The sequence below is a fragment of the Trichosurus vulpecula genome, chromosome 8 (assembly GCF_011100635.1).
Source record: "Trichosurus vulpecula isolate mTriVul1 chromosome 8, mTriVul1.pri, whole genome shotgun sequence".
Taxonomy (NCBI): domain Eukaryota; kingdom Metazoa; phylum Chordata; class Mammalia; order Diprotodontia; family Phalangeridae; genus Trichosurus; species Trichosurus vulpecula.
Genome location: NC_050580.1, coordinates 220,251,892 through 220,269,783, shown reverse-complemented (window position 1 = coordinate 220,269,783; position 17,892 = coordinate 220,251,892). Strand labels below are relative to the sequence as shown.

The window sequence follows — 17,892 nt, the reverse complement described above, 5'->3', positions numbered from 1 at the left end:
CAAAGAAAGGCAAAAGATATTCCCTGCTCTCAAAAAATTCAGTCTAAAAGATAACTAACACGATACATTAGAATACATTGAGTTAATGTCAAAGGCTCCTGGTAGTGGAGAGGAAGAATGATCGTGAGAATATGTGGAAATTTTAATGCACTAAGAAAGCAAAATAGACATCAAAATATATCACCTTAAGTGATCTACCTCAAAAGTTGTAACTAAAAAGATTTGAAGATGTAAGTTGCATGTCTACATTAATGAAAGCTTTCCTGTCATGGTACTAAATTTATATTTGAATTATTAATAAAGTTGTATTTATTGATTTTAAACAGTACGTATCTGCGAATCTTCCAAAAGAGATCATTTTTTATAAATATACTAGAAGAAAAGTCTTTTTTACCTTGAGATTTTGGTAAGCATCATCAACACCAGCTAGATTAAATTCTTGTATGTCCATTTCATGGAGGAGTTGTTCTGAGTCACCAAGGAGAACAGCTTCCTTTTCTTTTGGCAAAACAATCCTCAATGCAGCTTCTAAAGATTTCAGCCTATGTAAAAAGGAAACACGGGGATAAGACAGAACCACGGCAGCAAGTTTTTTCTTAGAAAATAATGCTAAAATAGTTTCAGTTCAATTTAATTCCACAAACATTTAAGAGCCTATTTTGTGTAAGAGTTCCTTGCTAGGCAATGGTTTATAAAGGCAAACTGAAAAATTTCATGCCCTCAAGGAACTTAGTTTCTATTATTTGACCAAAAACATATATAATCATACATCGAGACCAGTATACACTAAAACTTCTCCTACTCCTAATCCTCAGGCAATAAATAATTCTGGATAGACTCATCTTCAATAGCTGAAGCACTGTCATGGCACTGTAAGCAGAACTCTAAAGTCATGTACTCATATGCAATACTTTAAAAAAAAGAGCCAGGATCACAGGGCCAGGTCCTCCTGACTCCAAGGCTGGTGCTCTACTCACTGCGCCACCTAGCTGCCCCTGGGCTTTACTTTTACAGATGTAGTGAGTTCCTAACCGTGACATTCAATGGCCTCTTTTTACCAATCCTCATCATCCTCTTTGACTTTTCTGCAGCATTTGATACAAACCACAGGCTCCTAGATTTAGAGTTGGAAGGTACCTTAGAGATCACCTAGTCTAATTCCCTCATTTTATAAAAGATGAAACTGAGGCCCACAGAGGCTAAATTAACTTGCCCAATGTCATGTGGTTAGTAATTAGAATTGACCACTATCCCTCTTTCTGCCTTGTGTGATTTACCTTATTCTCCCACAATGTATCTGAAAGAGTGCTGGGCTTGGGAGTCAGAAGAGAACTGAGTTCAAATCCCACTTCTGACCCTCATTCTATGACCATGACCCTGGGTAAGTCACAACCAATCTGAGCCTTGCTTTTCTCATCTGCGAAATGTTCCTTGTGGTTCCTACCTCAGAGAGTTATTCTAGAGATTCAATGAAATAAGGTGTAAAATATTTTGCAGATCTTTAAAAATTACATAAATGACAGTCATTATTAATGCGTCTCTGTCTCTTTCACTAACCTTTGTTCTTTTCAACTCCACTAAGGTGGGTGATCCCAAAAGTTCAGTTCAGTTCTTGTGCCTTGCCTTCTCTCTCTCTCTCTCTCTCTCTCTCTCTCTCTCTCTCTCTCTCTCTCTCTCCCCATCCTCCCTCAATCCCTCAGTCCCTCCTCCCATGGCTTTAGTTACCATGCACATGCAAAGAACTCTTAAATTAATACCTACAGCCTTGCCTGAGCTTATTATTTTACTCTCAAAAGTTGTTCCTTCTTCTGACTTCCCTCCTATCAGTTGTACCTAATCTCCCTTGCTCAAAACTTGATGCTACTTTTTATTTTTTTATTCATGCTTTTCCTTCTTCTCTAAAGGAGGAGAACCCGCAGTTAGAGTGCTTGGCTTCTACTCCCAGCTCTGCTCCTCACTACCTGTGTGACCATTTCACCTTTGTGGGCCCATTTCCTCATTTAGAAAGTAAAAGGGGTTGAGCCATCAGTTACCAGGTCTTGTCAGCTCTACCTCCACTCTTCCTCTTTGTTCCCACTGCCACCCCACTAGCACAAGCCCCAATTATTAGCCTGTTTTACTGAAATCCCCTCTTAACACAGCTTCTTCCTTTCACTGTCTCCTCCTTCCATTATATCTTCCAGACCACTTTCAAAATAATCTACCTTATCAAGACCCTAAACCCCACCAATTTTTTCCTATTGCTTACTAAGTAACATTCAAAATGCTTATCTTGGCATTCAAGAGCTTTCACCATCTGGAAGCACCCTATCTTTCTGATTTAATTCATATTACTCCTTTCCAGATATATTATGGCAGGTGGGCATTGCAACAAATAGAGCACTGGACTTGGATTCAGGAAAATCTGAATTCCAATCCTGCCTCACGTATTTACTTAGTTGTAAATTCAGTCACTTAACTTCTATCAGCCTGTAAAAGGGGAATGATAGTACCATATTTCACCACATAATCATGGTCACCTCATAATCGCCACACCCTGGTTTGTTTTTCCGTCCAAAAAGTGGTTTATAACCTTTCATCATGTAAATTGTCATATAATTCTGTTAATCGCACCACTTCAAAGGTAAATAGAGCAGCAATGCATTCACCAGTGGCATATGGATACGCATTTATCTCTCGTGCATCATGAACCACGAGCCTAGAATTCTCAGAGCACATGCATTGACTGTGTATTTCCAAGAGCCGACTTGGTTTGTTTGGAGAGCTATAGTACTATCGGTATTGTCACTCAACCCAATGAAGAGCCCTAGGCACAAGGGGAGCTGGCAAGCAGGCAATGCTGCCAAGAGTAAATCACAGGATATGGTAAGATTTGCATCTTCCCGCACTAGCTAAACTGTACAGTTCATCTGCCAGTGATATATTAGCTTGCAAAGCAGTTCTTTCTGATTATGGGTAAATATAAAAACTATTCCGCAGACTTCAAGCTGAAAGTGATTGTGTTCACTGGACAGCATGGAAACAGAGCTGCAGAAAGAGAGTTTTCAGTGAGTGAAGAGTTGGTGCAAGACTGGTGGAAACTAAAAGACAAGTAATACTGGCACCATTTTTCTAAAAGTTTCACATAATGGTTGCGCCCCACTTTTTTTGCAAAAAAAGTTGACATAAAATCTGCAACAAATATGTGGTGAAACACAGTACCTCAAAAGATTGTGAAGACTGAATGAGATGATAATATGTAAATCTTAAAGAGCTATATAAATACTAGCTATTATTACTAGCACGTTACTCTCTGATAAAAGAGGACTGGACTGTTCACTATTCCTCAGACTACTCTTTGTTCTTCCATCTCCATGCTTTTGTTCATGCTTTCCTTATTCTTGGAATATCCTTCTTCTCCATCTTTATCTGTTGAGTTTCTACCCTTCCATTAAAGCATCATTTTTCAAACTTTTTCATCTCAAGACTCCTCTATACTCTTAAAAATTATTGAGAACTTCCTCCTTCTTGCCCCCCACCAAGAGCTTTGGTTTGTGCTGGTTATATCTATCAATGTTTACCATATCCAAAATGTTATTGTCTTAGTAATAATATGAAAATAGTTTTGACCTTGCAGACTCTCAGGGGTCTCCAGGCTACTCTTTGAGATCTTCTTCATTAAAACATATAAGGGAAGAAATTTAATGCAAAATTTTCATACCATGGATGAGGCAATAGTAGGGTGGAAATTATTACAAAGAGGGTAAGACTGAGAAGTGAGGTGATAGTAGCCAAGGATTAAGTACATGGAAATCGCTTAAGGTCAGAAATACATAAATTTAGTGGACAGAGCATGAAATGAGGATTAAAAGACCTAGCTTCAAATTCTCAGTCCACTACTTTACTATTTACACTGATGCCTCCTCCTCCTTTTCTTCCTTCTCCTTTTTTGAGATTAGGTCTTTTTATCTGAAGCTGATATCAAGCTCTTATCAAGTTGAAAATGTAGCAATCACTCACAGGCCTGACCCCGCTGCCAATCAGCATTTAACCTGCTTTATTTCTGACCTAGGCTCTTCACTTCTTCTTGGGCAGTCTGGAACCCCCCGTCCCCATCCCTAGGGGCTTGTCATTTGTATGGACACCAATTTGTCTTTAGCCCTCCTTCAGCTCAGAACCCCTCACACAAATGATCCACCAGCCTCAGTAATATGGATTATAGGTGCCATACCCAGCCTAGGGTTCTAGAGCAAATGTGTGGCTTCTGTAAAACTCCTCCAAAATTCCCATTTAACTTCTTATGCTGACCCACAATATAGCGAAACTGCAATGGGGAAAGTTGCAATATGAAAGGGATAACTATATTATAGACCCCAAGTAGAATGTGAGCTCCTTGAGGGCTCAAAAAAAGTGGTCTGTTTTTTATCTATGTACCATCAATGTCTGGGTACAGGGTAGGTGCTTCATATATTTTTAATTGACTTGAATTAAGTAATAGAGAGAGAAAATAAGGATCCTGAGAGAAATTTTAACTACTATTCACTCTTGAACAATGCAAAAAAAAGTTATTTACTGTTAGATATAGATACTTACAGTTTAAAAATATAGTAACGTATTGGTCAAATCTTTCCTTGTGCTATAATTCAGAAACTCTACTATCTTGCTGTTAATAAGTCATAATCATAATCCAAAATTAAATGTTCAGAAGATTTATTGTTCATCATACCTGTTGCTTAGAGTCATTTGAAACTCTCCCTTTTTTCTCTTTAATTTATCTCTTGTTCGAGAAAGAACAGACCTTTCTGGGTCCCCCACAATATTTTCTAACTTTGATGAAGTCATTTCAAACTCTGTCCAGGAAGAATCAGTTTCATTTTTTAAAACCTGAAGTAGGATGAAAACACTGATTTAGTACATATTTTAATGAAGGCACAATTATAACTCCGTATTCCAAAATTACATATTTTACTAACTGGGCACAGAGGCAAAGTCAGCAAAACTCCATGTGAATAATGACAATTTACAAGCGAGTTATGTTGCAGTGCCAAATGGGATAAATTCTGCTGTCACTTCATATAAACAATGTAGTGAACAATGTCTTTCCAAGTGTATACCATCACCTTCTCTTTGAATATAAGACAAAGGACATGATTTAAAGGAAATACTAGAATATGCAATAATACATTCAAATATGCATCAATACATTCTTTTCTTTTGCCCCTTAAAAGCAGGTCCATGTAGTCTACAGTAAAAGGAACTTGGATTGTATTGAAACTGATATTATCCAGATGAAAAGTGAATGAAATCAGTTTGTAAATGCTAACTATATTCAGAGTGTACTGGGACCAGCTTGCTCATGAGAGTCAACTATTAAATTTTCAGTGTGACATCTACACCTTGCAAATCAGCAAATATTACAAAATCTAGGCTTGATTTTTTACATTGTCTAGATTTAAGAAAGTGATGGAGAAAATGTGGATATTGCAGATTAAACTTAAAAGTGTGCTGTGAATACTTTTTGTTTCCTTTTTGGAAAGCCAATTGTTAAATATTTACCAGCCTTCTCTCTCTCTCTCTCTCTCTCTCTCTCTCTCTCTCTCTCTCTCTCTCTCTCTCTCTCTCTCTCTCTCTCTTTCTCTCTCTCTCTGTCTTTGTCCCTCTCTCTCTCACACACACACACACACCACCCCATATGTCTCTGTCTCCTCTCTCCTTTCCAGAGGGACCACACAATATGCTATGCAAGAAACTTCCTCTAGATCTTAGTCATTCATTCACTCTAGAAGCATTATCTTTTGCCACGAATACCATAGGAGAAATTACGTAGGACAAGGGCTCCTCCACTCTTGCAACATGACTGACTGCCTCTTCTTTTCTCTTTTTAAATAGTGTGTTACAGGTTTTTAATAATTTTGTTTTGTGAACTTGACAAACACCAACAGATGTTAACACTTCCTTATACAAAAGAAAACAGAAAAGAGGGGTAATATATGAAACAGCAAATCTCTATTATGTATGGCTTGTTTAATATATAAATATACTATATATAATAAATATAATTTTAGTTTCAAAGTTTTCCTGTTTCTCTGTCTTCCTCTAAAGTTCTTTCTGTCTCTTCTGTGTATTTTTTTTAAATCCTTCTTCTTTTTTGAGGAGCATCACTACCACTAATGCTCCTTTCCCATCTAAATCCCCCCTCCCATAAAAGAAATCCTCCCTTGTAACAAATAAGCACATCCAAGCAAAAGAAACAAACACATTTGGCCACCCCCTTTTCCAAATATAGTCAACAAGCATTTATTAAACACTTCCTATGTTCCAGACACCATGCTAAGTGCTGGGAAGACAAAGAAAAGTAAAACCAGTTCTTGCCCTCAAGGAGCTTCCAATCTAATGTATCATGGACTTCTTGAATAATCTCTCTAACCTTGCTTCCCATAAGCAACTACAAGTTGCCAATAAGTTGCAGTCTATGTGTGCCAATAGTAGCAATAAGTTGTTATCCTGAAGTTCCTTCTGTATACTGTCCTTGACCAAAACTCAATTTGTGACGTAAATCACATAAGGGGTAGACCACAACAAAGCAGAATATCATGTGGGTCAACATTTGGAGAAACCAGTCAATTCCTCAACAAATAGGTGCGGTCACATGAAATACTATAAGTCTATAATCATGGACAGTGGTAGTGTTTTTCCCCTAACAAACAAGAAAAAAAAAGGATATTGAGTATAGCTATTTACCTGTAGATCGGCCAATTTATCTTGTAAACAAGAGATACTCCTTTCCTTTTCACTAGGAAAATCAGAAAGAACTCTGATTTTGTTGCTCTGTAATTGCATCTCTAGATTATCTCTCTGTGCATCATATCTAGGAAAGAAGAAATGACATTAATGAAGAAAGAGGCAATTTTATTTTTTACTGAGGCCAAAACACCCCCACAATACCTTAAAATTAAAATGTCACCCTCAATTACATGTAAAGAAATGCTATATATAAGTTGAAGGCTACTTGTTAGAGGAAATGGACTTCAAATAAACTTATGAATAAGGCATAATAAAAGCATATCAAAATACAAAGTCTTCATAATTTATTCCTTACCCAAAATCAGTGCTTTTAAAAAGGGCAGAAGGATGATTAAACCCCATTAAAGCTTTACCAATGTTACCTCATATTACCTCAAACATTACCTTGAGCCTAACAACATGCCCATCATTAGCTCCGTTTTACAGATAAGGAAAATGAGGCAGGGTCACACAGCTGGGAGGTGTCTGAAGCTAGATCTGAACTCAAGTCTTCCTGACTCCAGGCTCAGTGCTGTATCTACTGCTCCCCCTCAATACCTCACTGCCTCTACAATAAGCAGCTTATTTGAAATAATTTACCTTTCCAATAACTTCTTAAAGGGCACATCGCCATCCTTTGTATTTCTTTCATCTTCATGATGCTTTAGTATGCTGAAGTATTCTAAGTCAAAGCTAGCAGATCCAGAAGCCTAAAAGAAAAGGAAAAACATTCAACCCAACCTTTCCCAAAAATGCCACCTAGACCAGGTACTGATTCTTTACGCCAACCAGGAGTTACAACAACGTCGTTTAAGATTCTAAGCTGAGATTCCACACTCCAGTAGCAGGGAAGACGCCTGCCTGTAACTAGGGAGTCAGCAAACTGAAGGAACCACCCCCAACATACTCTAAAGACAGGGTTCTGTCTATGGCCTGGGAGTGAAAATGATAATAAAAGCTGGCATTTATATAATATTTCAAGGTTTGCCAGATGCTTTACAAGTATTACCTCCTTTTGGTCTTTACAAGAACCCTAGGAAACATATTATTATCCTCATTTCAATAATAATAAATAACATTTGTGTAATAGCTAACATTTATATAGCACTTACTATGTTCCAGGCAGCAAGCTTTGCACCTAATAATTATCATCCCATTTGATCCTCATAGCCATCCTGGGATGCAGATGCTGTCACTACCCCCATCTCAATAATAGTTACTAACATTTATGTAGCACTTTCTATGTGGGAAGCACATTGTTTATCATTTAGCATTTATCATTATTATCTCATTTGGTCCTGATAACAAGCCTAAGAGGCAAATGCTGTAACTATCCCCTTTTTACAGATGACGAGACTGAGGCAGACAAAGGTTAAGTGACTTGCCTATGATCACACAGCCAGCAAGTGTCTGAGACCGGATTTGAAATCAGGCCTTCCTGACTCAAGGCCCAGTCCTCCATCTATCCACTCTACCAGCTAGCTGACAGGACAAGATGAAGCAGAAAGCCCAAGCGATCACACAGCCAAGTAAGTGTCTAAGACAGGTTCTGAATTCAGGCCTTCCTGACTCCAAGTCCAGCATGAAAGCCACTGTGCCCCACAACTGCCTATAGTGTGACACTGTCATCCTGTCTTTACTGGTATATTGTCATACTGGAACCTCCCATTTATATAGAACCCATACAACTGAAAAGCCCAAATCACTGGAATTTTGAATAAACAATTTTTTAAAAAGAAAAATGATGAATTTTTTTAAAAACTTATATTAAGTATTTTTTTCTTTCTTTTTTTTATTTTTTTATTTTTTTTTCTTTAATTTATTTTTATTTTTAGTTTACAACAGACGGTTCTACATAATTTTGAGTTCCAGATTTTCTCCCCTCCCACCCCAAGACAGCATGGAATCTCATATAACTACCACGAATGGCTTCACATTTTAAAGTGATTTCCAGCTAAAAAAATAATGTTATTGTTCTGTCCTGTCCAACTATTTGTCAGCCTGTTTTAGGTTTTCTTGGCAAAGATATTTACAGTGGTTTGCTATTTCCTTCTCCAGCTCATTTTACAGGTGAGGAGACTGAGGCAAACAAGATTAAGTGACCTGCCCAGGTTCACCCAGCTAGTAAGTATCTGAGGCCAGATTTGAATTCAGGAAGATGAGTCTTCCTTACTCCAGGCCCAGAACTCTATCCACTGTGCCAACTAGCTGCCCCATAAATAATAAGTATATATCTTAGTGTATATTTGGGTTAATCTCTTATACCACAAGTATAATAATACTATGATAATAACTGCTGATATTCGTGATGATGAAGTTATTATGTATATATATATATTATATAATATATTATGTTATATATATTATATGTAAGTTATTGTGAGAGAATTCTAGATGAGAAAATAAACAACACATTGTGTTCTGTAGGGTTTTATTTTGCCTATTTCATTAAAATAGACTAGATTACCTCCGGAAGTGGTGAGTTTCCCCTCTCTTAAGGTTTTGAAGTAAAGGCTGAATGACTACTTGTCAGGTACTTTGTAAAGAGGATCCTTTGTTTCAGACTAGATGACCTTGGAGGTCTCCTCTGATCGAAATTCTGTGACTGAAATGCAGTACTCAGTTAACCAGAACCCTAATTTCCCAACCATTCTAGATGATAAAGAATCTACAGTATTGGAAAGTTTATCTAATGTGTATTATAGTACTGAAGGCTTTCTTCACTGCATTTTCTTCTAAGGTGATGTAGTGGATAGAGTCCTAGTCTTACAGTTAAGACCAAAATTCAAACCCTGTCTCATTTACTAGCCATGTAAAGTTGGGCAAGTCATTGAACCATTCTCAGCCTGTTTCCTCATCTGTAAAAATGGAAATAAATAGCACCTACTTTGCAGGGTTATTGTGAGAATCAATTGATATTACACATGTAAAGTATGTTGTAAACCTTGGTATCATCATCATCCAAATAGTATACCTCTTCAGGTGAAGTTACATCATTTGGTTTGGAAGGTTGTGCCACCTTCCCAGCATCCCCTCCACCATTCTCAGATGCACTTAGAGGATTCCTAGGAAACAACAGAAATTTTCATTTAAAAGAGTGCCATAAACTTCATACCCCAAAAAGCAATATCATCATTGTTAAAATGCTGTGTGATTCTTTTTGCTATAAGTTTTGGAAGGAAAATGGTTTTATAAAGATTTTCCCTGAAATTCTTCATGTTCTTATAAAATACCAACATTTTCTCAGGCGTCTGAGTGTTTTCAATAAGGGCCTGGAGCATCATATAAATCTCAGAAGCCGTATTCTTAATTCCGTTTTGTCGTTGTCCATATTCTATAATAGTTTTCCTTATTTCTTGTCGACTTTCCTCTGAAGTCAGCCCTTCACTCAGATCCCTCAGGGCTTCCATGTGGTGATCAAGCTGACACAGGATCCCTTCATCAGAAAAGCAAGCCTAATTAAAGAAATAAAACAGCAGACAAGGATTCATTGAGTTGACATGATTTTTTCCATAATGATTAGAAGTAGTGGATTTTCATAATGATGAGAAGCTGTTATCTTATTTCAGAATTTTTTTATTTTTACTAATACTCTTTGTTTTTTATATCACATTGCTATCTAAATATGTCTTTCTTCCCTTACCCAGCAAACCATCCCTTGTAACAAAGAGTAAAAGGAGAGAGAAATAAAGCAGTTTATTAAAATTAATTCATACATCAACTAAGTCTGACAGTATAATAGGTAGCATTAAGGTTTATAAAGCACTTTATATTTATTATCTTATGTGATATTAATTAAGGTGGGACTTTTTTACTGTTTTCTCTTTTAGCACTTATTTAATGATGCCCTTGATGAGTCTGGCCTTTGTTTCTTTGATTAAATTAGGAGTCTTTGATAACCTCCTTGCCTCAAGGGAAAGCCTAGTTTACACGGGTTTGAGTCACATATTTGTGACGTCAGAAGCTTCAAGGTCATGTGGGTGAGTTGCATGTTTCTGACTCACCTTTGACCCTGAACAAGATATATAAACCCAGAGGTTGGTGTTCTCCCTTGGGGCTCTCAGCCACTGGAGGAGTGGTATGGGACTCTGGACAACCACTCTAAGAGCCTCCCGGCTCATGAACCCAGAAGTTAATGCTTTCCTGGTAACTATGAATTGTGATTTGGTCTGTTTATATCATGTATGTGTGTAATTTGTTTGTATTTGCCATGAAGTTCAGGTTGTTGGCTTTTCCTCCTGAATTACATGAGTTATATTTGTATGTGAGATTAAAGTAAGATTATTAACCCCTTAACACTACTTTCCTTAGTAAAGCAGATCAAAGAACCTGTGCTGACAGCATTCTTGTTGTTGGGCTTGTGTTGGTCTTTCACCCCCACAACAGCTGCTAGCCAAATTGTTGCTACATCTTATAAGCCTGGGAAGACTTATAGGAACTGATACAAAGCAAAGTGAACAGAACCAGCACACAGTAACAGCAATAGTGTAACGATGATCAACTGTGAAAGACTTAGCTACTCTGATCAATACAATGATCCATGACAATTCCAAAGGACTCGTGATGAAAATTGTTATCCACCTCTAGAGAGAGAACCGATGAACTCTAAATGCAAACTAAAGCACATGTTTTCCACCTTATTTTTCTTGCTTTTTTTCACAACATGACTAATGTGGAAATGTTTTGCATGACTTCATATGTATAATTTGTATCATATTTCTTGCTTTCTCAATAGGTGAAGGATGGAGTGGATGGAGGGAGGGAATTTGGAAGTGAAAATAAAAATTTAAAAATTAAATTAAATTTTTAAAAAATTATTATCTCACTTGATCCTCATAGCAATCATGAGAGATAAGTACTATTATTAGAACTATTCTACAGATAAGGAAACTGAGGCATACAGATGTTAAGCAACTTGCCTGGAGTCACACAGCTAGTAAGTATCTGAGGCTGGATTTGAATTAAAGTCTGTCCTGACTATTAATCCAGTCCTTAATGAATTGGTCCACTTCGTTGTACATCAACATAGGAAGTATTCTATAATTATAGCCGCATACCTTGGCAAAGAAGGGAAGGACGGGATGTTGTTGTATTATGAAGATATCAAGGGACTTTGCTCACAAAAACCCTGAGAGGAAGGTGCTATAATTATCCCCATTTTGCAGATAATGAAACTGAAGCAGAGAGAAGTTAGGCCAATGGGCCAGAGTCACACAGATAATAAGTGTCTAAGGCTAGATGTGAACTCAGATCTCCCTGACTCCAAAGCCAGTCTTCTATTTACTATACCACCTAGCTGCCTCTAATATCTCAGTCTCTCCTGAAACAGTTTTAGCTTCATTGAGAGACAAAGTCTCCAGAACACAAGCGCCACATTTTTTAAAGAACATAAGTAAATTAGAATGCACTACAAAGAGGATAAAGAAGATGGGTCCATTTAACTCACCTTAACAAACATTTGTTATGCACCTACTATGTGCCAGGCAGTGTGCTAGGTTCAGGCTTTTAAAAAAAAACAGGAGTCCCTGCCCTTAAGGAGCTTACATGCTACTGGGAATGCACGACATGCATATATAAGCAAAAGGAAATATAAAATAATGGTGGTTGGTGGAAGGGACACTAGTAACTTGGGAATTCAGAAAATGCATCTTGTAGAGAATAGCACTTAAGCTGAACTTCATAAGGCAGCAAGAGGTCTCAAACAGTAGAAAGTAAGGAGTGAGAGCATCTCATGTATGGAGCTCTCCTGTGCAAAGACAGAGACAGGGGGTAGAATGATGTACATGGGAGAACAATAAGTGGTCCAGTTTGGCTGAAATGTAGAGTGCATGAGGCTGAGTAAGGAGCTTCAACAGATAGGTTAGAGGCAGATTTCAAAGAGTTTTAAACATCAGAGGCATTTGTATTTTATTCTAGAAACACCTGGGAGTAATAGACATTTCATGAGCAGAGAAGAGACATAGGCACACCTGTGTTTTAGGAATATCAATTTGGTTGTTACGTGGAAGATGGATTGAGGAAACTGGAGGTGGTATGGGGAAGAACCTAGATGTCCAGTAGTCAATTCAGAGGCTATTGTAATAATCTGGGCAAAAGGTGATAGGGTGGTTGTGTGATGGATAAAAGATTGGAAACAATGTCACACAAGTACTGGGCTCTTAATCGGCCCTTCTGACTTTTCTCTTCCCCTCTCCAATCCATTCTCCACATAGCTTGCCAAAATGACTAAGACAAAGGTCTAACCATGTCATTACCTTACTCAACAAACCCAGTGGCTCTTTGTCATTATTAGAATCAAATACAAACTCATCTGTTTAAATTTAAAGCCTTTCAAAACCTAACTCCAATACCATTTCCAGCTTTATTACGAATAATATAATGTATTCAGACACCCCATAATCCAGGCAAAATGGTCTTCTTGTTGTTCATCACACACGACCATTCATCTCCTATCTTTTTTCTTTTGTATGGGCTCTGTCGCAGGCCTGAATTATATTCCCTCCTCTCCTAAACCTCTTAGAATCCCTAGCTTCTTTCAAATTTCAACTCAAGTCCCACCACAGGACCTTCGCTGATGCCACTAGCTTCTAGGGCTTCCCCCAAAATTACTTTGCCTTTCTTTGTTTATATTTTTTATATTGTTGTATTTGTACGTGTTACCTTCTTAACAGAATGTAGGCTCCATGAGGGCTGGGACTATTTCATTTTTTGTCTTTGTATTTCCAGTACCTAAAACTGCGCCTGGCACAGAGTCGGTGCTGAATACTTACTAACTGATGGTATAGAGGAGATTCTCGGTCAGATGCAGACTGAATTAACTGGCTTCTGATATCCCTTCCAACTTCTGAATTCTAAGAATCATAGGGTCCTGCGTGGTTCCACAATGTTACTGTTACATAGTACCTTAAAAAAATGCTCCTATTAACTAGATCGAATAGTACCGGCAGCTAATTGTTGTCAGTGACTTTTCTACAACAAAAGGGTTGTGAAAGTGTAAAGACTGCACACTTGAGGATTCAGCATAAAATAACTAAATGAGTGCCACTGTTTATATATGTATGGACTATTCAATGAAAGGACCATGGGAAAATTCAAAATTGATTTTGGACTAACTAAATAAGTATTCAAAGAAATGACCCTTGAAATGAGTGATAGTTAAAAAAAAGCCTGTTCAGCCTGACTTGAATCTTTGTCCTGACACGTTATTTTTCACAAGTATTTCGAGGCTAAGTCTGGTGGGTTTAATCAGTAAAAGCCTACCAATGGAGCATATCATGCTTTCCTAAAGCACTCAGATCCTTCAAAAATCACTGGATCTATTTAAAAAACAGTAACAAGTATTATATCTCCCATATAACTAGCAAAGCGAGGGAAGCTAAACACTAATTATTGAATGAATTTTTAGTACCGATGATAAATGAAAGAATTCAGGGCAGTAACAGAATTCCATGCTGGAAATAATAAACCCACAGAAAGAAAGACCTGAAAATTACTTCCCTGGATTGTTTAATCCAAATCCATGCCATTACATAAAAACAAATTTGAGTGGATTCTTAGAAAGGGAGCCTACCTGTCAAGGCATGATCTCGAACACAATTAAAATGTTTAAATAGGAATCAGTCTACCTCATGTTCCTCGATGAGTCCCTTGGTCTTCCCTTTACTGAGTAATTTTCTCTCTTTATTTAGCTGCTTTTCAAGTTTTGATATGTTTTCAGTAAGCTTTTTTTCAATTTCATTTTTCATTTGATGAATATATAAACATATTTTTTGATGAAGACCCTGTAAAATAAAATAAACATTATGCTTTTTCCCAGCTTCCCTCATCAAGTTTCTACCCATACTTTAATAAAGTCTGGCTAGAATATAACCCCCACCATGATCACTTCCTCCACCCAGAAGTGACATTTCCCTTCTCTGAATTTTTTGTGTAGAGGATCTTATGTTTCTATTTACACCCTTATAATCTAACCCATAGCGTAGTTATCTATGGACATCTCTTACCTCCCCTCTTAAGTTGTAATCTTTTCATGGGACTGTCAGGGTATCTTCCTTAACACAGTACTTGTAAATTTAAGCCAGTCAATAAATATTTATTAAATGAATGAATGACTAGATGAATCCTAGAAACTAGCTTTGTCTAAGTTGTTTGCTCCCAGTACAAATAAAAAAACACGTCATGATTATCACAGGGCTAAGAGGGAACTGAAGTAAATTCACCCCCATATCTTTAGGAAGGATGACACTTAATACCATTTGAAATAATGAAAATATTTTTCTTCTGTTTTTAAAAAATAAAGAAATATATTTCCAATCAATACAATGACACATAAATCTTATGGATATCTCACCTCCCATTCTTTAGAGAGCTCTCCGCTTATTTCTTCTAAGGATAGCTTTTCATCAGGAGATACAATATTTTTTAGTTGTTCAGTAGCTTTCAAAAATTTGTCCAAGCTTTTACTGTTTAAAATGGCTAGAATATCCTACAAAGTACATAACAAACACATGAAAACCACATTACATGCAAAAGATGAGAAAAAAGGAGCATCAATAAAGCATTAAACCACAGAAGAAACAGAAGAAAACAAAAGGAAATGTAGAAAAGAGATACAAATAAGGTAATTTTGTTACAACCATGTTAAATTTAATAAACACCTAGAGAAAACAAATTGTATATAACAAATTATATATAACAAATTGTATACAACAATTGTATATAACAAAAGCTTTTTTTGAATTTTGCAATTTTCATATTTGTCAGGAAAAAATTTCTTTAAAAAATTGAAATAACAAAGATGTTAACCTAAAAACACATTCTACTATACCATGAACAGTTTTTTGCAAGTTAGAACTAGGATGTAGAGGCAGCTAGGTGGTGAAGAGGATAGAGGTCGGGCCTGGAGTCGGGAAGACCTGAGTTCAAATCTGACTTCAGACACTTACTAGCTATACGATGCTGGGCAAGACACTTAACCCTGTCTGCCTCAGTTGCCTCATCTGTAAAATGAGCTGCCAAGAAAACCCCAAATGGGTTCATGAAGAGTTGGACACGAATGAAAAATGACTGAACCCTAGGATGAAAGAATACTGTCACAGGCTGTCACCTGTAACATATCTGAAGATTTGTATTGAACATTTACCTTTTTAAGAGAAGTCAATATTACATCTCATGAGGCTAGAGGAGGTTCTTTCTGCAAAGTACCCATTACTGTACTATATACTAATATGGTTGAGAGATAGAGAAAATACTAGGCATCCAAAGAAATGAACTCTATGGAAAACTAAATATATAGCTTCGATATTGTGTCAGAGCAAAGAAAGGGGTGGGAAAGGCATTAGACAACGTCCCCTGTAAGCTTTCAAAGTTATGAATAAATAAGTTTGCTACATAAGCAGTAAAATATGTAGAAAATGTGTGGAGCAGTACAAAAAAATTCAATTTCTAGTGGCAATTATATTAACAGGGAGGTCTGATAGGCAGTACAATACCAATATAGTCTGACTCTTAAATTGGTCTATTTCTCTTTCCACCTAATCCTTATTTTCCTATCTTCTTCTCAAAATGAATTCTGAATTCTGCCCTATATCCCTTTTTCTCATAATCACTAACACTAAGCATCAGCTAAAGTCTGGTAAGAGAATATTACCTTCCTTGCTCCCCAATGCTCCTTGTGGATTCTTCCAATACCACATTATTCAGTAAGTTCTTTGTTGTTCATGCAATCTATATTCATCATCCAGTCAAGATTGGTGGTTGTTATCTACTGACTCTCTTTCCTTCCTCATTGAATTCAGCAATTAACTCAGTCTCTCTACCTACTCCAACTGCTGCCTTTGTACAAAGGAACTTCAACATACATACTCATCCTCCTTCCAACATCCTAACTTCTCACTTCCTCAGCTTCATCGTTTCTACCTCCTACTCCTCTCCTCCTCAGCTACACGTATAGTCGTATCTTTGCCGTTGGCACCACCCACAAGTGCACCTCTTCTGTGCTCATGAATTTTAAATTTTCTTTATCTGATCAATGTCTTTTAATATTCTATCTTTCCATCGGCTTCATGACCCTCAACCCTGTTCTTAGTTTTTACTATGACTTCTAATCCTTTCACCTCTTGGTACTTTCCTAGCCTTCACCCTTAGAATGGCTATACTCTCCTCCTTCCCTTCCATGAACCAATTGAATTCTACATCATCCTCTCCACTGGCGTTCCTTGCCCCCTTACCTTTTTTGACAATTATTCCTTACCTATCGCAAACCTTGGATTACTCCCACCATCCACTATCTTTGATTCTCTTTACATGCTATTGAAAGAAGCTGGAGAAAATCATGAAACTATGCTAAAACTGGGTTCACTATAAATTTGTTACACAATCTCATCTGTGCCCTTATTGCAGCAAGGCAATCCTTACTAATTGAATCACTATTTGACTCATCAGAGCCGCTATTCCAAGTTTTTTCATCTGCCCTCAAACCTGCCATGACTCCTCCCCCCCCTTTCCTTTCAGTTGATAACCTTGCCTCATACTTTACTGAAAAAATGGAAGCCATTTTCTTAGAGCTCCCTCTTCTCCCTGCCTCATCTCACCTCATCCAGATGGCTTCTGCCGTTATCACACAAGAAGAGGTGGCCTTTCTCCTTTCTAAGGCAAACCCCTCTACATGCACCACTGATCCCATTCCATCCCATCTTCTCCATCAAATTACTCCCGTTGTCCCCATTCTTTCATTAATCTTCAATTTCTCTCTTTCTACAGGATATTTCTCTGATGCTTACAAACTCCCTCATTTTTTCCTTAATCTCTGAAAAAAAACCTCACTTGATCCATCCTTCATTACTAGCTTTCAATCTATATCACTTCTCCATTTTGTGGCTAACCTACTTGATAATACTCTCTTCAATCAGTGCTTCTCCTCTCTCTCCTCTCATTCTCTTCTAAACTGCCTGTAATCTGGCTTCGAATCTCATTCAACTGAAATTGCTCTATTCAAAGTTACCAATGACATCTTAATTGCTAAATCTAGTGGCCTTTTCTCAATCCTCCTCCTTCTGGACCTCTCTGAAGCTTGCAATACTGTCAATCACACTCTTCTCCTAGATACCCTCTCCTCTCTAGGTTTTTGTG

General features: G+C 37.3%; 1 protein-coding gene across 1 annotated transcript in view; it reads right to left on the bottom strand.

Annotated features, from left to right (window-relative positions):
• The window catches only part of SYNE2 (spectrin repeat containing nuclear envelope protein 2), a 430,582-nt gene that overhangs the window by 275,735 nt on the left and 136,955 nt on the right, over window positions 1-17,892 (bottom strand). Inside the window, exons 22-29 of the mRNA XM_036734278.1 lie at window positions 15,113-15,247; window positions 14,388-14,543; window positions 10,000-10,217; window positions 9,737-9,827; window positions 7,363-7,472; window positions 6,721-6,847; window positions 4,706-4,863; window positions 395-542 (exon numbers count right to left, since the gene is read on the bottom strand). Coding sequence (XP_036590173.1) covers window positions 395-542; window positions 4,706-4,863; window positions 6,721-6,847; window positions 7,363-7,472; window positions 9,737-9,827; window positions 10,000-10,217; window positions 14,388-14,543; window positions 15,113-15,247 — 1,143 coding nt within the window. The remainder of the gene's footprint in view (window positions 1-394; window positions 543-4,705; window positions 4,864-6,720; window positions 6,848-7,362; window positions 7,473-9,736; window positions 9,828-9,999; window positions 10,218-14,387; window positions 14,544-15,112; window positions 15,248-17,892) is intronic.